At 33.4% G+C, this 22,524-nt stretch overlaps 2 protein-coding genes across 7 annotated transcripts; both read left to right on the plus strand.

The window, feature by feature from the left end:
- The first annotated feature begins 7,114 nt into the window (after nucleotides 1–7,114).
- Nucleotides 7,115–13,580, plus strand: LOC105115521 (ABC transporter C family member 3-like). Of its 3 annotated transcripts, none has more exons than XR_840357.1 (11): nucleotides 7,115–9,839; nucleotides 10,035–10,121; nucleotides 10,211–10,852; nucleotides 10,963–11,127; nucleotides 11,357–11,648; nucleotides 11,759–11,973; nucleotides 12,053–12,358; nucleotides 12,477–12,540; nucleotides 12,644–12,883; nucleotides 12,966–13,274; nucleotides 13,555–13,580. XR_840357.1 is itself a non-coding variant. In XM_011012431.1 (10 exons), the coding sequence occupies exons 1-10, from the start codon at nucleotides 7,431–7,433 to the stop codon at nucleotides 13,082–13,084; spliced, it is 4,539 nt and encodes a 1,512-aa protein (XP_011010733.1). In that variant the 5' UTR covers nucleotides 7,115–7,430; the 3' UTR covers nucleotides 13,085–13,358. The 3 variants fall into 3 exon arrangements, 1 of the variants encoding a protein (XP_011010733.1); XR_840358.1 differs by lacking the exon at nucleotides 13,555–13,580 and adding an exon at nucleotides 13,377–13,464 and having other exon boundaries at nucleotides 12,966–13,224; XM_011012431.1 differs by lacking the exon at nucleotides 13,555–13,580 and having other exon boundaries at nucleotides 12,966–13,358.
- Nucleotides 13,581–16,137: 2,557 nt separating this feature from the next.
- On the plus strand, nucleotides 16,138–22,004 carry LOC105115522 (ABC transporter C family member 3-like). Of its 4 annotated transcripts, XM_011012435.1 has the most exons (12): nucleotides 16,284–16,304; nucleotides 16,599–16,655; nucleotides 16,840–18,637; nucleotides 18,809–18,895; nucleotides 18,986–19,675; nucleotides 19,779–19,943; nucleotides 20,166–20,457; nucleotides 20,563–20,777; nucleotides 20,850–21,155; nucleotides 21,336–21,399; nucleotides 21,507–21,737; nucleotides 21,828–22,001. In XM_011012435.1, the coding sequence occupies exons 3-12, from the start codon at nucleotides 17,003–17,005 to the stop codon at nucleotides 21,929–21,931; spliced, it is 3,789 nt and encodes a 1,262-aa protein (XP_011010737.1). In that variant the 5' UTR covers nucleotides 16,284–16,304; nucleotides 16,599–16,655; nucleotides 16,840–17,002; the 3' UTR covers nucleotides 21,932–22,001. The 4 variants fall into 4 exon arrangements, with proteins under 4 accessions (XP_011010735.1, XP_011010736.1, XP_011010734.1 ...); XM_011012433.1 differs by having other exon boundaries at nucleotides 16,138–18,637; nucleotides 18,986–19,235; nucleotides 19,314–19,675; nucleotides 21,828–22,003; XM_011012434.1 differs by having other exon boundaries at nucleotides 16,138–16,304; nucleotides 16,599–18,637; nucleotides 21,828–22,003.
- The last annotated feature ends 520 nt before the right edge of the window (nucleotides 22,005–22,524 follow it).

Here is a 22,524-nt window from a genome sequence, read left to right on the forward strand (position 1 = left end):
TTTTTAAGATGCATAATCATAACATGCACATCCATATGGTCATACTGTATTTGAATTTCATATGACATATTGGCTAATATTACACATATAACTGCCTATTATCATTAATATGACATTAATATTTAGTCTTAACTTAACCATTAACATCCATATCAAATACATGAGGAATTGAATTTTCAAAAACACATAATTTTCTTCCTTATTTAAAAACAAGTCTCTCATTATGATACCAATCCAAAAAATTTGATCCAATCAATTTACTTATATTAGATATGCTATGCAAAGACATATTGCTACTCATAGTGATCTATTAATTCATTCATATAAAAATAACATATATTAGTTTTATTAAAATTTATTCTCTCACTATTTTCATGCAAATTAATATCCCTCACAATTAATTTGAGAAATATAGCTTATATATCCTAGTGGGTTAGGATCATATTTAATATGTATGATCAAAAGTTACTTTATAAGTAAAAATAAATAAAATTAGATAGATAATATAGCTTATCAATCACATTTCTATATAATTTCTAGATCAATTTGGTGATAACTCTTTATTTAAACTTATCTAACTACTACCTCTAATAAGTTCATAGGACTTATACAAGTTTAGTTAATTAGGACTAGATTTTTATAGGATTACACATATTTGATAGACAATAACCTTTAGTTACACAATATAGTATTCATAAATGAAACTCTTATTTTATACTTATAAAATTAGATGACAATAAATCATATAATTAATACATTAATAAGGAATTTATTTTTTATTGGTATGGTTTCTATATCATACATAATAGTTATATATAAATATGCATCCCTAGCATGTAATTCTAATTGAATGATTATTATATCTAAACTAATTTTATTTAGGCAGCAAAGGAATATAGTGGTAAAAACATAGGTAGTTACTGTGCATCTTTATAAGTTCTTATGATTGCCATGATTATATCCTTTTATTTTATTTTTTTCATTTTATTTCCTATCTAAATTATTATCTTTTTAAATTACATAATATTTATATAATTGAATAAAAAATAACAAGTTATATTCAAAGGGAATTAGATGAGAAAAATAGCAAAAAAAGAAGGCACATATGCTTTATTTAATATTATAGTCATTCAATTATATATATATATATATATATATATAATCACATTAGTCTTTTAATATCTAATTCATTATTTACAAATCACACGCAAGTGCGTGCACGCATATACTTTAATTTTAGTTATTAGTTTTATTTTTAATTTTAAAATGATATTTTGAACTTTTAGAAATATTAAATAAAATTTAATAAGAAATTTATTTTTTCTTGAGTTTTATTTTTTAATATGTAATAAAAAGATTTGATCATATTAAAATTCTAAACTACTTTAGGATCTATTAAATAAAGTTTTTGAACTTAAGCATGCTTTTTATTTAAAATAAAAAACTATTTTTCTAAACATATTTTAATTAAACATTTTTAATTCAATCACAATGAATATTACAAGAGTAATAATATATATATATATATAGTTTAATTCAATCCTAATCCCATTAGAAAGGTTAATTTTATAATTAGGATTCTATATATAATATGAAATTAATATTTTATATATACAAGGGTAACATCATACTTATGCCCCTTAAATACCCTAATTATAATTAGTTATAGGTTGCAGGGGAAAATCATAATTCTACCACTTATTAACCCTAATTTTGGTTTCACAAGAAGAGTGTAATTCTACTCCTTATTGTCCTTTGTCCATGCCGAGCTAATGAGCACACTGTGGACTATCGGCAGCAACAACAGTAACAACCATGGTCATGGTTGCGCTGCCAATAGCACAGGTGAGTTGGCGATGTCAAGATAGGGCAGAATATTGTACCATAGCTTTTTAACCAGAGGAAGTTGCCATATAACCTGTTTTTTTTTAGCATTTTTAAAAAATATTTTTAAATTTTAAATTATTTTTTTATATTTTCATATTATTTTAATGATAGGGGGTGTAAGTCACCTGAGAAAAATGGTCAAGGAATTTTGATGTTTTTTGCCCCTAATTTTGTTTTCGTTTCTAGCTAGATAGCTAGGCTTTGAACATGTCGTTAAGCTTATTTGTGGGGAGGGGAGGCAAGTGGACTGCGCCGTGAGCTACAGCACTTCGCTTTCTTCCTGGTGGTAGTGTCAGTGTAAGCCACCACTGACGGTGGAGCGAGATTTTAGTTCCAAATGTGTTATTTACAAGTTATATTCCTAGTCTTTGAGCTTGAGTTCTTTATTTGTTTCTGAGAATATTTGTTAATTTAAAATGTTAGCTAGGACTTAGCCCGTATATTATTTGACAAGTTAATAACATCAAGATACAAGGCCTTGTAGCTAGAAGAAATGCAATCAAGATATGCTTGTTTATTACGGTTTTGCACGAATACCTTGGGTAAAGGGCATTGTTGAAGTATTTTTAAAAAATAAAAAGGCAAAATAAAAACACTATACAATGGTTAATTATGATATAGCATGGTGTTCGTGTTTGTAATTTAAAATATTTTTTATTTTAAAAATATTAAGAAGATATTTGTTTACTTTTAATTTTTTTTAAAATACTAAAATTTTTAATTTTTAATGCAAAAAAAATTTTAAAATTTTTAATAATATGTATTGGACTGTATCTCTAATCTTCAGTAAAAAGGATGATGGATATTGTATGTAATATTTGGTATTGTAATAATAATTATTTTTAAAATATTTTTTATTTAAAAATATATTAAAATAATATTTATTTTTAGTTTTAAAATTTTATTTTTAATATTAATATATCAAAATAATTTTTTTTAAAAATTAATAAAAAATAAATTTTTAACTAACAATATCTTCATCCCAATACCAAACACATACGCGTACGTAGTCAATTCAAGCATCAAGGAGGCGATGCTCTTTTTTTCTACATGGACCCCATGAGACAGTCGGATTTCATTTACTTAATTTTATATTTTATGGACAATTAATATTGTTCAGTTTAATGGAATCACTGAGTCACAAGCCGCCAGCTTTAGAATTTAGCAAAAACATGAGCAGCTTGGAAGGAAGTCCGACCAAATAATTGTTATTACCTATGCTGACTTAAAATGTAACGGGTCAATGGTTTGCTGCCCAAGGAAACGGTTTGTCGTCATTCGACCAGAAAGCAACGTTGGGGCATGCCTGAAATTTCAAAACACGTGTGTCTATATATATATATATATATTATTCACTTGTGTTGTGTTTTGAGGTGGAGGTATTGTAGTCGTTAGTGCGGCATCACTTTCACCATCTGATTCAAGCTGTGTTTTTATATCCAAGAAACAAGCGGTGGCGATCACAGCATCCATTTCTTGGTGACCACACCACGGCGGAGACTTTCTTTAGTCATCAAAATTGAGTGTTCGCCAGCATCCATTTCTTGGTGACCACGCCACGGCAGAAACTTTCCATATTCATCAAAATTGTGTGGGCGGCACTCTGTCCTTTTGTTACTGCAAATAAATTAGAGGATTATATCAAAGAAATTAAAGATAATAAAAAAATTTGTGAAAATGCTTAAAGAAGGAAAAAACATTAATGTCTCAAAAGAGTAAATCTTGAACTTTTGAAGATATATAAGGAATAACAAAAAAAAAAGAGGAAAATAATCACTCACTTGCCGGGCATTGACCTAATTTAATTATATTTTTTTGAAGATGTGTTTTTAATTTTTATTTTTATTTTTTAAAAGTGCTTATATCAAAAATAAATTTTAAAAAATAAAAAATCAATTAAAATATTAAAATAACTTAGATATGAAAATTATAACGGGCCCCTTTTTGGTAATTTTTTTTCTATATTCTCCTCATTCCTTAAACATTATTGAGAATTCCAATTTATCTTCATCTACAATTTAATGCAATTTAGTTCAATTGGATTAAATTAACTAAAGTTTACTAAAATCTGAAAAAAAAATAATCCTCTTCATAAGGTTTATTTGCTGACAAAGAAATGGTCAATTTTGGGGATTTTTCCTGGTAACAAATAGTCAGCAATGGCAAGGAACGAAAGGAGCATTATAATTAATAAATCACTTCTACCATCCTTTACACAACTCTCTGTTTATTTTTTTATTTTTTATATTTAAAATTAATTTATATATATATAGATTGTTTTAATATGTTAATATTAAAAATAAATTTAAAAAATAAAAAATTATTATTTAGAAATATTTTTGGGTAAAAAGACCTTTCTAATCTATATATATATATATGAGATTAAATTATGGTTGGAGATGGCGTCATCTTTGTGTGGACAACTTTATGAATGTGGACTCAAGGCAAACATTGAGGGCCATGCATCTTTGTATGCCCTTGCAACATGCCACCCGCCATCATCAAGGCTGTGTGAATTTGATCACCAAGTCAAAATAATAATAATAATAATAATAATAAAGTGCTGAACTCAAGGGGGATATATATTTTACATTTGAGTAAAAAACAAACACAGCGGCAGGGGCGTGACCTCGTAACAAGGCACCCTGCACTCCTCAGCACAGAGCCCAAGACATTGTATATTGCAATCACGGCTCTCCGTCATAAAAATAAATCTTGGCCACCCAATTGGTTGACCTTTTTGTTTCCCTGATTCAGCTTTGACCAATGGAAATTACGTATCAACTACCCTTTTTTTGCTTTTAAGATTTAAATCGTGAAGAACCCTCTTAACTAAATAAATAAAAATAAAAATCATCATACAAATATATCATTTATTATATACTCTTAATTGCCAATGATTTTTTAATAATACTGTAAAAAAATTATTATTTTAATATTTTAATTTTAATAAAATGACTTAATAAAAAAAATAATTTTAAAATAGGCATAAATACACGCGTGCTAACATCTATATCATATATAATCAATGTATTTAATATATATATATATATATTATTGGTGATAATTTTCCAAGAAACAACTAACACATTTGATCTAATGACATAATAGATGGAAGTTTTTCATCACTGGAGTTGGTTGAGTGCATTACTTGAGGTAATAGACTAGCTATTAATGTGTAACTCGCGCGTTGATAATTATTTATTTTTTATAAAGTTACGACATTGCTCTAAAAATCAAATAATTATTATAAAAAAACTTTTATAAAAATATATAAAACCCCTAACACCATGGTTTGAGAATTTTAATTCTAAAGGCAATTGAGTCATTACTTTATATGAGAAAAATAAAAAACCATATATGCCCTTTGGTGACAAACAATTTTTCTTTTCTTTTTTTTTTGCTTTTAAGTATTTTTCAAGTAATTTAACTATGTAAAAACAATTAGAAAAAGATTGAGTTGCCCCTTAACAAATATAAAATGACAAATAAACATTGTGAAAAGATAATTTTACCTTTTAAGGCCAGTTCAATTGATATTTTTTTATCAATGGCAAAACCATCAATTTACTATTATAATATATAATAATTCAAGATGTATGTACATTGTTTTATTTATCAAATTATGTTTTATTTATCAAATTATCATATTGCCTCTAGAACCAAGTAATATTATGAAAAAAACTCTATGAAATTACATAAAAGCCTCCAAAGCCATGGCTTTAAAATTTTGATTCTATAAGCAATTAGGCCATTACACTATTGTAAAAAGGTAAAGAATCATATATATATATATATATATATATATATGGCAAATGAAACTTGTGAAAAGATCATTTGACCTTTCAAAACCAATTTAATTAATGTTTTTAGGGTAAAATCATCAATTTACTCTTACAATTCACAATAAATTAAGTAAATTAAGGCATATGAACAATGTTTTTCCTGAATAAATTAGCTTTTTATAATGGAATGCCTAAATATAAATGGTGACTCTTTTTATTGTTTAATAATCATTTAACATTCAGCGTATGCAGGTCAAGCTTAATAGGTTTGTCTATAGCCGAAACCATGGCCACGAGGAAACTCTCATCATAAAACACAAGATTAAGGCTTAGAATCCTTATCCATATCATTATTCTATTGATTTTTTCTATGGAAAATACAAACTTTGATAACCATTTACGTACTGCTGACCTTGTATCTACAAGATCAAATTTGACATTGAAAAAAACTATTATCAACGTCCATAAACTTAAAACCTCCGTTCAATTTCTAGACCCCTTTCAATCTCATTTTTAATTAATAATAATTAAATTTTTTATTAAGAAGTTTAATGATCAAATAATCATTCCAAAAATAACACAATTTTAGAAAGACTAAATTATTAATGCAGATCTTTAGTGATAAGCGATTTACATTATCATGTTTAATACGGTAATTAGATTAATCCTTTCTCTCGTAGGCAATGGAATTTGAATACCTAGCACTTTATCTCTGAAAAAGACTCTTACTTGTCTTGATGAAGATTCAAATTCATTTACTACATTAAGTGATTTTGTGGGAAGCGATCTCATTCCAGCCAAGATATTTACGAACTCAATGTTCATTCTCTCCTTATAAAACTCAAATGAGAGAGTTTTCTTAATTCATCAAGTTTAAAATGTGGTTTTAAATACTATCATAAATTGTTTGTAGATAAACATGAAGTAAGTAGTAACCTTATATTAATTATTTTGTGGTATTTATTTAAAATAAATAAATAATTACAAGAGAGAAAAAAAGAACAAGTAAAATCCATTATCAATAAAAAAAGATACTCATTTATTTTTTAAGTAAAATTCAAAAAATAATTAATAAAATACCACTAATTATTTCTCATTCACCATAAAATATCTCAATGCTCTCCCTGTTTTTTTTTTTTCTTTTCCAAACTTAAAGGAAAAAAATGGCAAAGATTGATAGGAGGAGGTACAGTCGATGGTGGAGAGGCGGTGGTGATGCATTGCAATGGCTGGCGGGGAGAGTGAAAATTGCAAAGGAGTGAAATTAAATAGAGGGCTGAGATTAGAGTTTAACATCTTCATGATCTTCGTCATCCTTGGTACGTAATCATAGCATTACTAAACTTGGTGTTAATGTTTTACATGAACATGACCTGATCAATTCATTGTCAGCGACGACAAATTCATAAATAAATAGTAATAATAATCAGAAAGTTAAACATCTCCAAGGTAACGCTCTTCCTTCCTCGCAAAAGCCGCCAACATTTTCTGTCTCTTCCTTCTCCGACTCCGAGTTCTAAGTCTTGCTCACCACGTTTCCAATTGTCTCTTTCGTTCTAGGTCCCACTAAACTCCTTTTCTATCTATATATAGTTTTGCAGCCACGGATTTCCCCACTAGCCAAAATAACAAGAAAAAAGGGGTCTTCCTCTCCCCTTTTGTTTATTGGCGAGCGAAGCATCAAAAACCTCTCGAAACACTTAAACGCCGCTCTCTCTCTCTCAGAAAAAAAAAAAAAAGGAAAAACATCTCAAAACGATGCATCTCTTTGATTCGACAAACACGGCTACTGCTCTCCTGACCAATCTTTTAAATTCATCTTCCAGCTTAATGGATTCAGCTACTTATTTTCTCCTTAAACCCATTTTCCTACGTGGCTTGGCTGCTTCATTGCACCTTGTTTTGTTACTTGCTCTGTTTGTCTCCTTTGTGTTTAAAAAGCTCAGGGTGGGTGATGGTGATCAAGGTTCTAAAGAGAGGTTTAGCAATAACAAGAGGTTTCTTTTCTACAAACAGACTCTCTTCTGTTCTTTAGGTGTTTCATCGCTTAATCTTGTCCTGTCTTTAGTCAGCTACTTCTATTGGTATACAAATGGTTGGTCTGATGATAAACTAGTGACCCTTTTGGATTTTGTGCTTACTGCACTGTCTTGGGCTGCACTTTCTGTTTATCTTCACACCCAATTCTTCAATTCAGGTGAAACAAAGTTCCCTTTTTTGTTGAGAGCCTGGTGGGCTCTTTTTTTCTCAGTTTCTTGTTATTGTCTTGTTGTAGATTTTCTTGTTTATCACAAACATGGGTCCTTTGAGATACAGTATTTAGTATCTGATTTAGTCTCTGTTTTCACTGCCTTTTTTCTCTGTTATGTGGGGTTTTCGAGAATTGAGTGTCAAGATACTCTTCTTGAACAACCCCTTTTGAATGGTGATTCTAGTTCAATTAATGGTTTAGAGTCAATTAAGTCCAGAGGAGGTGATAGTTTGACCCCTTATGCAAATGCTGGTCTTTTCAGTATTCTAACCTTCTCTTGGATGGGTTCTCTTATTGCTTTTGGCAATAAGAAAACTCTAGACCTTGAAGATGTACCTCAACTTCATAGTGTTGATAGTGTAGCTGGAGCATTCTCAGTTTTTAAAAATAAGCTTGAGTCAGATAGTGGTGCTGCTAGTAGAGTTACGGCTTTCAAGCTCCTCAAGGCATTGATCTTGTCTGCTTGGAAAGAAATTCTATTGACAGCTTTGTTGGCAATAATATACACCTCAGCTTCCTATGTTGGTCCATACCTTATCGACGCTTTTGTTCAATGCCTTGATGGACAAGGAGAATACAAAAATCAGGGATATATTTTAGCTTCGACCTTTTTTGTTGCCAAGGTTGTAGAGTGCCTCTCGCAGAGGCACTGGTTCTTTAGGTTGCAGCAAATTGGAATTAGGCTCCGTGCTGTAGCAACCACGATGATTTACAACAAGGCTTTAACCCTTTCCAGTCAGTCAAAGCAGGGCCAGACTAGTGGGGAAATCATCAACATCATGACGGTTGATGCAGAGAGAATTAGTGATTTTAGTTGGTACATGCATGATCCGTGGTTGGTCATCTTGCAAGTTGGTTTGGCCTTGCTGATACTGTACAAAAATCTGGGGCTTGCAACAGTTTCTACTTTTGTTGCAACAATAGTTGTCATGTTGTTAAACTATCCACTGGGGAGATTGCAAGAGCATTTTCAAGACAAGTTAATGGAATCAAAAGATAAAAGAATGAAGGCCACCACTGAGATTTTAAGGAATATGAGGATTCTCAAGTTGCAGGGGTGGGAAATGAAGTTTTTGTCTAAGATTCTTGATCTTAGGCAAGTAGAGACAGGATGGTTGAAGAAATATGTTTATAATTCGGCAATGATCAGTTTTGTCTTCTGGGGGGCTCCTAGTTTGGTGGCTGTGGCCACTTTTGGTACTTGCATGCTTATTGGAATCCCTCTTGAATCAGGGAAGATCTTGTCTGCACTTGCAACATTCAGGATTCTTCAAGAGCCAATCTATAATCTTCCTGATACGGTTTCTATGATAGTTCAGACCAAGGTTTCCCTGGACAGAATTGCATCTTTCATTAGTCTTGCTGACTTGAAGAATGATGTGTTAGAGAAGCTTCCAATAGGTAGTTCTGATATAGCAGTTGAGATCGTGGATGGGAATTTCTCTTGGGACGTTTCTTCGCCTAGTGCAACATTGAAAAATATAAACTTCCAAGTGTTCCATGGCATGAGAGTTGCTGTTTGCGGAACAGTTGGTTCAGGCAAGTCAAGCTTACTGTCCTGCATTTTGGGTGAAGTACCCCAGATCTCAGGGACTCTCAAGATATGTGGGACAAAAGCCTACGTTGCCCAGTCACCTTGGATACAGAGTGGCAAGATTGAAGCGAACATATTGTTTGGTAAGGATATGGACAGAGAGAGATACGAAAGGGTACTGGAGGCATGTTCCCTGAAGAAGGACCTTGAAATTCTGTCATTTGGTGACCAAACAGTTATTGGTGAGAGGGGAATCAACTTAAGCGGTGGACAGAAGCAAAGAATTCAGATAGCACGGGCTCTATACCAAGACGCTGATATCTATCTTTTCGATGACCCTTTCAGCGCTGTGGATGCTCATACAGGATCTCATTTATTTAAGGTGAAATTTCTCATCTTTCTCAATACAATTGTTTGTAGTGACTGTTAGCTTTTGTTTGTAGTTTCTGTGGGAAAAACATTATTAATCCAATTAGTTAAACCATCCGTTGTTCTGTTTTGCATTTTGATTGTTGCCCTCTTTTTTCCTCTTACATCAATTTCTCTTAGAATATATTTGTTTAATTTTGCCTAACAGGAAGCTTTGCTTGGGCTTTTGAATTCAAAAACTGTTATTTACGTTACTCATCAAGTCGAGTTCTTACCTGCTGCTGATCTAATTTTGGTGAGTATGCACATTTCTTTTATTCATTGCATCTGGATTATCATTTCGCCTGATAGAATATTTTGATTCAACTTGTGCCTTCCGGTTAGGTCATGAAAGATGGAAGGATCACTCAAGCTGGAAAATATGATGACATTCTCAATTCAGGATCTGATTTCATGGAACTTGTTGGTGCACACAAGGCAGCTTTATCAGCATTTGATTCCAAACAAGCAGAATCAGCTTCTGAAAATGAAAGTGCCGGGAAGGAAAACAGTAGCGGGGATAGGATTTTGAAAAAAGAAGTAAATAAGGATTCTCAAAATGGTAAAGAGGATGTGGTAGCTGGGCCTAAAGCACAGCTCATTCAAGAAGAAGAGAGAGAGAAAGGTAGTGTTGGGTTTCCTATCTACTGGAAGTTTATCACAACAGCATATGGTGGAGCTCTTGTGCCCTTCATATTATTGGCACACATTCTTTTTCAGATCCTTCAAATTGGTAGCAATTATTGGATGGCATGGGCAACTCCTGTGTCAAAGGATATGAAACCTGTTGTCAGTGGATATACTCTAATAATGGTCTATGTATGTCTGGCTATTGGAAGTTCATTTTGCATCCTCGCTAGAGCTACACTTCTTGTAACAGCAGGCTACAAAACTGCAACTCTGCTCTTTAATAAAATGCATCTGTGCATTTTTCGTGCCCCCATGTCCTTTTTCGACTCAACTCCTAGTGGAAGAATCCTAAACAGGGTATGTAATTTCTGTATGTCTCATCAGGCTCTTTAATTTACTGATAAAAATTGACTCGGAAGATACCAAGTTCACTGGTTTCACTTTATGTAATATTTCTTCTCGTACAGGCTTCTACTGATCAAAGTGCGGTTGAAACACAAATTCCATTTCAAGTCGCAGCACTTGCCTTCTCATCTATTCAACTTCTGGGAATCATTGCAGTTATGTCTCAGGTGGCTTGGCAAGTTTTTATCGTTTTCATCCCTGTCATTGCTGCCTGCATCTGGTATCAGGTGATGTCTCCAGACTCTTTATATGTATCAAGTTCTTCCTCAGTGCACACCATTTGTGCGTTTATCATCTCTTAATTGGCCTTTTTCTTTCTCCCATGATTTTGAACGGAAATGAAATTTTATAAGATAAAGTTCAACGGCATCCAAGTGGATGCAGCCACTGCTTTACATCTTTATTGTTTAACATTCAGGAACAGAGGGTTTCTAACATGTTTCATAACTCACGCAGCGATATTATATACCTTCAGCAAGAGAACTTTCAAGGTTGGTTGGGGTATGCAAAGCTCCAGTTATCCAACATTTTTCTGAAACAATTTCAGGAGCAGCAACTATCAGGAGCTTCGATCAACAATCAAGATTCCAAGAAACAAATATGATAGTAACAGATGCATATTCTCGGCCCAAATTTCATGCTGCTGCTGCAATGGAATGGCTTTGCTTCCGCCTTGATATGTTCTCTTCTATTACGTTTGCTTTCTCTTTGGTTTTCTTAGTCTCTTTCCCAAAGGGAATTGATCCTGGTATGTAGTTGATTTCTTGTATATCGTTTTTTCCCCCTTCCTTCCGAGAATTGACAATTAATTGCTAAACCTGAAATAAACCTTCTCCCTTTTCCTTTCTTTTTCTAAAGCCATTGCGGGCTTAGCAGTGACATATGGACTCAACCTGAACATGTTACAAGCTTGGGTAATATGGAATTTATGCAATTGTGAGAACAAAATCATATCAGTAGAGAGAATTCTTCAGTACATGTCCATTCCTAGTGAGCCTCCTCTCATAATAGAAGCAAGCAGGCCAAACCGTTCTTGGCCATCACATGGTGAAGTTGAAATTAATAATCTGCAGGTAATTTTAGCTGCTTTTCTCCAATGATTTCTTCAATTGCTATGTGCTAATTGTTACTAATGATTGAGGTGTTATGCAGGTCCGGTATGCCCCACATATGCCACTTGTTCTGCGTGGTCTCACTTGCACTTTCCCAGGAGGTATGAAAACTGGTATTGTAGGGAGGACAGGCAGTGGCAAATCTACTCTCATACAGACTCTTTTCCGTATTGTTGAACCTGCTGCTGGTCGCATTATGATTGATGATATTGATATCTCATTGATTGGACTGCATGACTTGAGGTCAAGACTAAGCATTATTCCTCAGGATCCAACCATGTTTGAAGGGACTGTACGAAGCAATCTGGACCCCCTTGAAGAGTACACGGATGAACAGATTTGGGAGGTAAACATAATTATTTACACATGTATGCATATGTGTGTTCTTAGAATCGACATGCACTGCTTTTAGAAATGGTAATTGAAGGATGCCACATGCTCACTTGGGTTCTTAATGGTTCTAGGCTCTGGATAAGTGCCAACTTGGAGATGAAGTTAGAAAGAAGGAAAGGAAGTTAGACTGCACAGGTTTGTATTGCTCACTAGTCACTGCTGTTCAATCTTTGTGCATGTCTTCTTAAAGTTGAAAATGACATTTACTTACATTTGAAATGGTCATGTGGTGCTGCAGTGATCGAGAATGGAGAGAACTGGAGTATGGGTCAGAGGCAGCTAGTATGTCTTGGGCGTGTGCTACTGAAAAAAAGTAAGGTGTTGGTCCTTGACGAAGCTACTGCCTCAGTTGACACCTCTACCGATAATCTAATTCAGCAAACTTTAAGGCAGCACTTCTCCGATTGTACTGTTATAACCATCGCACATCGGATAACTTCTGTTCTTGATAGTGACATGGTTTTGCTTTTGAGTAATGGTGAGTAAGGAAACATGATGTAACAGCACGTAGAAGTTCTGGTGATGGTAAAGTTTCTAAAGCATTTGCTATCATGTTGCAGGGCTCATTGAGGAATATGATTCTCCAGCAAGATTGTTAGAGAACAAATCTTCGTCATTTGCACAACTTGTTGCAGAGTACAGAGTCAGGTCAGATACCGGTTTTGAGAAATTTAACTGAACTAAATGATATGGCTGCTGCTGAAATGAATTATCATGTCTTTATGTTTTCTCGATGACGACGACAACTGAGGCATCATCACTACTGTCTGAATCGTGTCCTATCAGGAACTGTAGTTTTGGTAACCAAGACAGTTATAGTTAGTGTATTTCACGCAAGAATTTTTGCTTATAATGACATATATATATATATATATTTGACGTTGTTGTAGTTTGTGAATTGTGAGCTTTACTCTGCTTACAGCAAAGACATGCATGTATTCTGGCTTAAGTTATATCAATTTTTGGTGTAGACTTTTCTGCCACCTTGAATTTAAGTGTATACTTGGCTGAAAATTGAAATGCCTCTGAATTTATTGTAAGATGATCCAAGCTTTGAAAGAAAAGAAAGGCTAAGTAAATATATAAAAAACCAAGATATGGCACTAAAAACCTCAATTTTCCTTCTCTCAGATTAGATCATCATGCAAAATTGTTCTAGCCCCTTCTCCCCAACAGACCACATATGGATTTGGTTTGGGATGGTTTCTTTGCAGATAATTTCAATAATGACAGCAAAAAACTGGTTCCACACGCTGGACCAAATTTGACAGCAATGTGTGTGAACCACCTCAACCTGCCTTAGAAGGAAAGCTGCCTTCTCTTCAAATGTCATTCCATCGTGTTCTTGGTATTGCTGTTATTCTTTGAAAACAATAGGTTAAAAAAAAAACAATTTTTTTGCTGCTAGTTAAAAATTGATGTTGAATATAAAAAGTAATTAAATGATGTTAAATTAAAATTGTTATTGAAAATGTTGTTAATAATAAAATAACTATAAAAAATGTCATAATTTCATAAGTTTGAATTATATAAGAAATATGTGATTATTACATAATAAATATAACAAATTTCTATTTTACATGAGATCAAGTATAAAACCGATAACTTAATTTTTCCTCGTCATTTTTAACATTTTTTAAAAACAAAAATGTTATCTGCTCGTTGCTATACACAAATCAAATTCAACTTGGAATATCATATATTTTAATTCAATTTAATTTAATTTATGTTACAAATAATTAAATCAATCCACCAATAGAATTGGATGGATGCACAACCTATTGCTTTTACTACATAGTTTACCCCATTTGTTATATATATATATATATATATATATATATATATATATATATTTTTTGGTTCTGTTACATGCTTTTTCCTATTCTCATACTCAATTCCTGTAATTTTATATTTTTTTTCCTAGAGGGTTTACTTTCATTTATTTAAAAATTTCTCTTTACTGCCTTCTTGATTTTATTCACTTTAGATTTATTTGGTGCTTCCAAGATTAGATAACCCTTTTTAAGAGTCCAATGTCACATTGTTATAGGTTCAATCCTTAGCATTTCAAATACATAGAGGGCAATTTGCAATAACCTTGTTAATGTGTTTTAAAGTTGTAAGAATTGTCCTATTGTCTGAAAATTTAACAGAACCCCCCAATTGTACCCAAAATGCCTTTAATTACTATTTAGGAAAAAAAATTACTTAAATTAATTTTTACAAATTAAAAAGATATTAAAAAAGCTCCAAATAAAATTGAGTAATATTAAATTTAATATTATTTTTATATTAAAAGTGCAGTTCTTAACTATGACTCGTTAGAGAGGACGAATCATCTATCAGTGGATTTGGCAGCTATACGATCGCTGGGTCAAGAGTATCTTCCATCATCCTATCCTCTCCTCAGTCACGTCAGCTTGAGTCTGATCTGTTTAGAAACTCAATCTTAAAAAACCTTGATTTTTTATTAGGGACCTAATAAAATTAAATCGTGATGTCTGATCTGTTTGAGTCTTGATGTAAGACCAAAAAAATTAGGTCTTGATACATCATCCATTTGAATAATAAAAGTATAAATTATTATTATTATTATTATTATTAAATTTAAAATAAAATATTATTATTATAAAAAAAATCATATAGTTAATTTAAAAGATAAAATTAGAATTAAGAAATATTATTATTATTATTATTATTATTATTTTTATTTGTGCTATAAATATTATTATTTTTATTATAATTGAAGGTATTAATATTAAAAATAGTATGATTTGTATTATAAATATTAATATTTCTATTATAGTTCAAAATATTAATATAAAAAGTATTATTATGTGTGGTACAAAGATTAATTTTTATTATCATTGAAAGTATTAAATTAAAAAAATATTATTTGTGTTCTAAATATTATTATTTTTATTATAATTCAAAGAATTAATATCAAAAATACTATTATTTGGGGTATAAATATTTTTATTTTTATTATAATTGTACTAACAATAGTTAGAGCACAAATTATATTTTATTTAATATTAATACTTTCAACTAAAATAAAAATAATAATATTTATAAGAGAAATAATTATATTTATAAATCTAAAACCCAATAATCTTAGGTCTTGATACAAAATACAAGAGCACTGGGTCCGGACATAAAAACTAAGAAAATTGAGTCCGAACACAAGATTCATAAATTTTTGAGTCCGAACACTATATCTAAGAAAATTAGATCTCAACGCTACATCTATAAGTCTTATGTCTCACTAAGATCTACAACCATGCATCTAGGTTTGACCCGACATATAAACAGAACAATTCAAATACTAGGTATCCACATATAGCATGTGGGTTTGGCTCAACATCTAAAACTTACTAGTATAAGTGTCAGATATCCTTAGACTTGCAACCCTCTAAATTTATAATTAACTATTTTCTTACAAACCATCTTTTCAATATTAAATATATCATAGTGAAAAAAACAATTCCACCCCTCCTTTAAGTGACAATAACAGCTCTTCATTACACTATTTTAATTTATAATATTTTATATCTAGGTAAATAATAATAGAAATATAGAGTCCTTTTATTGTAGTATATTGTATAATGTACCTGAGAAAAGTTTTCATGTAATCGTATGATTTTAAATTTTGAATCAAATAATTAACCATACGTGCTTTCCCCTTATATATAGAGAGTATAGAATGGTATGGGAATTTTAAGACCGAATTAATTTTTTCAAGGACAAAATCAATACTGCAATTGATACGTTAAACTTTTTCATCAGATGAATTAGGAAATGCTGTCTTTCAGTCCACGAACAAAACATGCACCTCTTTGATTCAACAAAGCTTGGTCTCTTTTCCAGTCTTTCAAACTCATCCACTTTAATGTATTCAGGTGCTAGTTTTCTCCTTAATCCCATTTTCCTGCGTGGGTTTTCTGGTTCATTGCACCTAGTTTTGTTACTTGCCTTAGTCGTCTCATATATGTGGAAGAAACTCATGAGGGGTGATGGTGGTGAGGGTTCTGGAGAGAGGTTTAGGAACAACAGGAGGTTTCTGTGTTCTAAGCAGACTCTTTTATGTTGTTTAGGTGTTTCAGTGTTTAATCTTTTCTTGTGTTTGCTGAGCTACTTTTATTGGTATAAAAATGGATGGTCTGATGTTAAACTAGTGAACCTTTTTGATTCAGTGCTTAAAACACTCTCTTGGGGTGCACTTTCTGTCTATTTGTATACCCTTGATTCAGGTGAGAAAAGGTTCTCATTTTTATTGAGAGTTTGGTGGGTTTTTTATTTCTCAATTTCTTGTTATTGTCTCGTTGTAGATTTTCTTTTTTATCACAAACATGAGTCCTCAGAGGTACGGTATTTATTATCTGATATAGTCTCTGTGTTCAGTGCTTTGTTTCTTTTTTATGTTGGGTTCTTGAGACATGAGACTCAGGATAGCCTTCTCGAGCAACCCTTTTTGAATGTTGATATTTCTAGCGACACAAGTAATAATCCTACTTTGGAGTCAAATAAGTCAAGGGGGGGTGATGCTGTGACGCCTTATGCAAATGCTGGTCCTTTCAGTATTCTTACCTTCTACTGGATGAATTCTCTAATTGCTTTTGGCAATAAGAAGACCTTGGACCTTGAGGATGTTCCTCAACTAGACAGTCTTGATAGCGTGTTTAGAGGATTCCCAGCTTTTAGAAATAAGCTGGAGTCACATAATGGCGCTGCTAGTAGAGTTACCCCTTTCAAGCTCGCCAAGGCATTGTTCTTGTCAGCTTGGAAGGAAATTCTATGGACAGCTTTGTTGGCAATAATATACACCTCAGCTTCCTATGTTGGTCCATACCTTATCGACGCTTTTGTTCAATGCCTTGATGGACAAGGAGAATACAAAAATCAGGGATATATTTTAGCTTCAACCTTTTTCGTTGCGAAGCTTGTAGAGTGCATCTCACAGAGGCACTGGTTCTTTAGGTTGCAACAAATAGGATTAAGGCACCGTGCAGTAACAACCACAATGATTTACAACAAAGGTTTGACCCTCTCCAATCAGTCAAAGCACTGCCAAACTAGTGGTGAAATCATCAATATCATGACTGTTGATGCAGACAGAATTGGTGAGTTTTGTTGGTACATGCACGATCCATGGTTGATCCTATTGCAAGTTGGTTTGGCCTTATTGATTCTATACCAAAATTTGGGGCTTGCATCAGTTGCTGCTTTTGTTACAACAATAGTTGTCATGTTGATAAACTATCCTCTGGTTAGATTACAAGAAACGTTTCAAGACAAGTTAATGGACTCAAAAGACAAAAGAATGAGGGCAACCACAGAGATTTTAAGGAATATGAGAATTCTTAAGCTTCAGGGGTGGGAAATCAAGTTTCTGTCTAAGATTCTTGAACTCAGAGACGTAGAGACAGGATGGTTGAAGAAATATGTTTATAATTCGGCAATGATCATGTCTGTCTTCTGGCTAGCTCCGACTCTTGTGGCTGTGGCCACTTTTGGTGCTTGTATGCTTATAGGCATCCAACTTGAATCAGGGAAAATCTTATCTGCACTTGCAACTTTCAGGGTCCTTCAAATGCCAATCTATAGTCTTCCTGATACACTTTCTATGATAGTTCAGACCAAGGTTTCTCTTGACCGAATTGCCTCTTTCCTTTGTCTTGATGACTTGCAGCCTGATGTTTTGGAGAAGCAACCAATTGGAAGCTCTGATACAGCAATTGAGATTGCTGATGGAAATTTCTCCTGGGATTTGTCTTCACCTAGTGCAGCATTAAAGGATATTAACGTCAGAGTGCTCCATGGCATGAGAGTTGCTGTTTGCGGAACAGTTGGTTCAGGCAAGTCAAGCTTACTTTCCTGCGTTTTGGGGGAACTGCACAAGATCTCAGGGACTCTCAAGTTATGTGGGACGAAGGCCTATGTTGCCCAGTCTGCCTGGATATCGACTGGCAAGATTGAAGAGAACATATTGTTTGGTAAGGAGATGGACAGAGAAAGATATGACAGGATACTGGAGGCATGTTCCCTGAAGAAGGACCTTGAAATTATGTCATTTGGTGATCAAACAGTTATTGGTGAGAGGGGAATCAACTTAAGCGGTGGACAAAAGCAGAGAATTCAGATAGCACGGGCTCTGTACCAAGACGCCGATATCTATCTATTTGATGACCCTTTCAGTGCTGTGGATGCTCATACAGGATCTCATTTATTTAAGGTGAAACATGTCATCTTTATAGATAACATTTATACGATGACCTTCACTATCGATTCCTGCGGAAAAGATCACTAATCGAACCACCCTTTATTTAATTTTGCAGTTTTCTTCATGCCTAGTTTTAACAAATGCATTTCTCATAAACTATATTTGTTTAATTTTGGATGACAGGAAGTTTTACTTGGTCTTTTGAGTTCAAAAACAGTTATTTATGTTACTCATCAAGTTGAATTCTTACCTGCGGCTGATCTTCTCTTGGTGAGCAATACGCATTTGTTTTCTTCATTGCATGTCGGTTTATCATCTCATCTAGTGCATTATTTGATTCAACTTGTACCTTCTCGTTAGGTAATGAAAGATGGAAATATTACACAAGCGGGTAAATATGATGACATTCTCTGTTTAGGATCTGACTTTATGGAACTAGTAGGTGCCCGCGAGGCAGCCTTAACAGTGCTTGATTCCAAGCAGAAAGGACCGGCATCAGATACTGATGGTATTATGCAGAAACAAGGAAAAAACGATTATGAAAATGGTAAATCAGATAAGGTAGCTGAGCCAAAAGCACAGATCATTCAAGAAGAAGAAAGAGAGACAGGTAGTGTTGAAAATGGTAAATCAGATAAGGTAGCCGAGCCAAAAGCACAGATCATTCAAGAAGAAGAAAGAGAGACAGGTAGTGTTGGATTTCCTATTTACTGGAACTATATCACAACAGCATATGGAGGAGGTCTTGTGCCCTTTATATTATTGGCACAGATTCTCTTTCAGGTCCTTCAAATTAGTAGCAACTACTGGATGGCATGGGCAGCTCCTGTGTCAAAGGATGTTAAACCTGTTGTCAGTGGATCTACATTAATAATCGTCTATGTCTTGTTCGCTATTGGAAGTTCGCTTTGCATTTTAGCTAGAGCCACGCTTCATGCAACAGCAGGGTACAAAACTGCAACTCTACTCTTCAATAAAATGCCTCTGTGCATATTTCGTGCTCCCATGTCCTTTTTCGATGCTACCCCTAGTGGACGAATTATAAATAGAGTAAGCAATTTCTGTAGGTCTGATGCTCTAAAATCCAATCTCTTCAAAAATAAGATACCAATTCCATTAGTTTCACTTTATTGATGTCTTTCCTCTCATATAGGTTTCTACGGATCAAAGTGCAGTTGAAACTCGAATTCCATATCTAATTGGGGCACTTGCCTTCTCAGTTATCCAGCTTCTAGGAATCATTGCAGTGATGTCACAGGTAGCATGGCAAGTTTTTATCGTTTTCATCCCTGTGATTGCTGCCTGCATCTGGTATCAGGTAATCCTCGTGATTATCAGAGTTGGTTTGGAATGACTTGAAAATGAAATTTGATATTGAGTTGTAGTTCAGAAGTTTTTTTTCATAGATAAGTTATGATAAAAATGAGTGAAGTCAGAAGATAGGAAATGACTTTAAAGTAATTCTTAGCAATTAGATGTAACCCCCGTTTTATTAATTATGACTACGAGGAGATATAATGCATTTCCATAATGCACGCAGAGATATTACATATCTTCTGCAAGAGAGCTTTCACGTTTGGTTGGAGTATGCAAAGCTCCAGTTATACAACATTTTTCTGAAACAATTTCGGGAGCAACAACTATCAGGAGCTTCGATCAGCAATCAAGATTCCAAGAAACAAATATGGAAGTTACAGATGCGTATTCTCGGCCCAAATTTCACATTGCTGGTGCAAGGGAGTGGCTTTGCTTCCGCCTGGATATGTTCTCTTCTGTTACTTTCGCTTTCTCTTTGGCTTTCTTAGTCTCCTTCCGAAGCAATATTGATCCAGGTTTGTAGTTCATGTCTGATATCTACTCTCTATTTTCTTGAACATTAACATGTAGGTGCTAAGCCAAAAACACACCCTTTTCCTTTTGTTTTCCCATTTCTAAAGCCATTGCAGGCTTGGCTGTGACATATGGACTCAACCTAAACATGTTACAAGCTTCAGTGATATGGAATTTATGTGATTGTGAGAACAAAATCATATCTGTAGAGAGAATTATTCAATACATTTCTATTCCCAGTGAGCCGTCTCTTGTAGTAGAAGCAAACAGGCCAGGCCGTTCTTGGCCATCCCATGGTGAAGTTGATATCAACAACCTGCAGGTAACTTTAGTTTCTTCCATTGATTGCGCCAATTCATAGCTATTTGTGTTATTATTAAATACTGTATGACAGGTCCGTTATGCTCCACAACTGCCACTTGTGCTCCGCGGTATCACATGCACCTTCGCAGGGGGGAAGAAAACAGGTATTGTAGGGAGAACAGGCAGTGGTAAATCAACTCTCATACAGACTCTTTTCTGTATTGTCAAACCTGCTGCTGGTCAGATTATGATTGATAGACTTGATATCTCATCGATTGGACTGCATGATTTGAGGTCAAGACTAGGCATTATTCCTCAGGATCCAACCATGTTTGAAGGGACTATACGAAGTAATCTGGACCCACTTGAAGAGCACACTGATGAACAGATCTGGGAGGTGTGTTGTTTCTATCATGTTTTCCCATAAGAGAAGAGGGGTGCGTGTGTGTAGAATATATAGTAATATACAAGTGTGAGTATGAGTTTGTGTGTTTCCTTTGAATTGATTTGCAATGTTTCTAGGATTGGTCATTGATGGATGACACACATGCTAACTTGAGTTCTTTTATGGTTGTAGGCTCTTGACAAGTGCCAACTTGGAGACGAAGTTAGGAAGAAAGAAAGAAAGCTAGACTCCACAGGTTTTTCTTTCTTGCCAGCCACCACTATACAATTTGCATGCATAGCTTCTTGAACTGATAATGACATGGAATTTACATACATGGCAAATGATCATCCGATGTTGTAGTTAACGAGAACGGAGAGAACTGGAGTATGGGTCAGAGGCAGCTAGTTTGCCTTTGGCGTGTGCTACTCAAGAAAAGTAAGGTGTTAGTCCTTGATGAAGCTACTGCTTCGGTTGACACATCCACCGATAATCTTATCCAGCAAACCCTCAGGCAACACTTCTCTGATAGTACTATTGCACATCGGATAACTTCTGTTCTTGACAGTGACATGGTTTTGCTTCTGAGTCACGGTACGTATTGAAACGTTAGAGATGTAACAATCCCTAGAAATTACGTTGATGCTCAATTTTTTTTATTATCTGCAATTATGCATGTTGCAGGGCTCGTTATGGAATATGATTCTCCAACAAGATTGTTAGAAAACAAGTCATCATCTTTTGCACAACTTGTCGCAGAGTACATAATCAGGTCAAATGCCACTTGATTATGTTAGCTCCAATATGTTCATAAATAGAGTTTTTTTAAGTTTTTGGACAGTGAATAATCATACGATAATATTCTCTCTTTTTGAATTGCTGGGATTGATGGTTTGTGGTAAAAATATCAGTTTGTGCAAAACAATTTTTTTATGGGGTTTACAACCCCATAATTAAATTAATGACTTTTTAATAAAAAATTATAATAAATAAAAAATTAAAAATTAAATTCTAGGAATAAAAATATATGATAAGATAATAGAAAAATTAAACCATATACCTAGATTGTTTAAAAAATATTTATATTCTTTAAACCTTTTTATTTTAATAAAAAGGTGAAGGAAAACTTTGATAAGAAGAAATATCTTTTACACGATATTAATATTAATGAAAATAATTATTATATCAATATTAATGTTAATTGGAACATGACAAGATCTTAAAAGACTTTTATGCATTCACGAGTATATAGAAAATATTATTTTAAATTCTTAGAATCATAAAAATAGCCTTGTATAGAGTGAAAAAAATATCAATTTCATATCTATTTAGTTCTAAAATGATTTCAAATTCTAGGATATTGAGTTAGGTATTTTATCAG

This window comes from Populus euphratica, unplaced genomic scaffold (assembly GCF_000495115.2).
Source record: "Populus euphratica unplaced genomic scaffold, PopEup_1.0 scaffold727.1, whole genome shotgun sequence".
In the NCBI taxonomy this organism is placed as follows: domain Eukaryota; kingdom Viridiplantae; phylum Streptophyta; class Magnoliopsida; order Malpighiales; family Salicaceae; genus Populus; species Populus euphratica.

What these genes read in the sequence shown, in the direction of transcription:
- LOC105115522 (XM_011012432.1), top strand. Translation starts at nt 16,232, where the DNA reads ATGCACCTCTTTGATTCAACAAAGCTTGGTCTCTTTTCCAGTCTTTCA. An exon ending in CAGGATCTCATTTATTTAAG is followed by an intron (nt 18,638 to 18,808) that starts GTGAAACATGTC and finishes TTTGGATGACAG; the next exon opens with GAAGTTTTACTTGGTCTTTT. An exon ending in CCGAAGCAATATTGATCCAG is followed by an intron (nt 20,458 to 20,562) that starts GTTTGTAGTTCA and finishes CCATTTCTAAAG; the next exon opens with CCATTGCAGGCTTGGCTGTG.
- LOC105115521 (XM_011012431.1), top strand. Translation starts at nt 7,431, where the DNA reads ATGCATCTCTTTGATTCGACAAACACGGCTACTGCTCTCCTGACCAAT. An exon ending in GTGGAAGAATCCTAAACAGG is followed by an intron (nt 10,853 to 10,962) that starts GTATGTAATTTC and finishes CTTCTCGTACAG; the next exon opens with GCTTCTACTGATCAAAGTGC. An exon ending in AAGGAAGTTAGACTGCACAG is followed by an intron (nt 12,541 to 12,643) that starts GTTTGTATTGCT and finishes GTGGTGCTGCAG; the next exon opens with TGATCGAGAATGGAGAGAAC.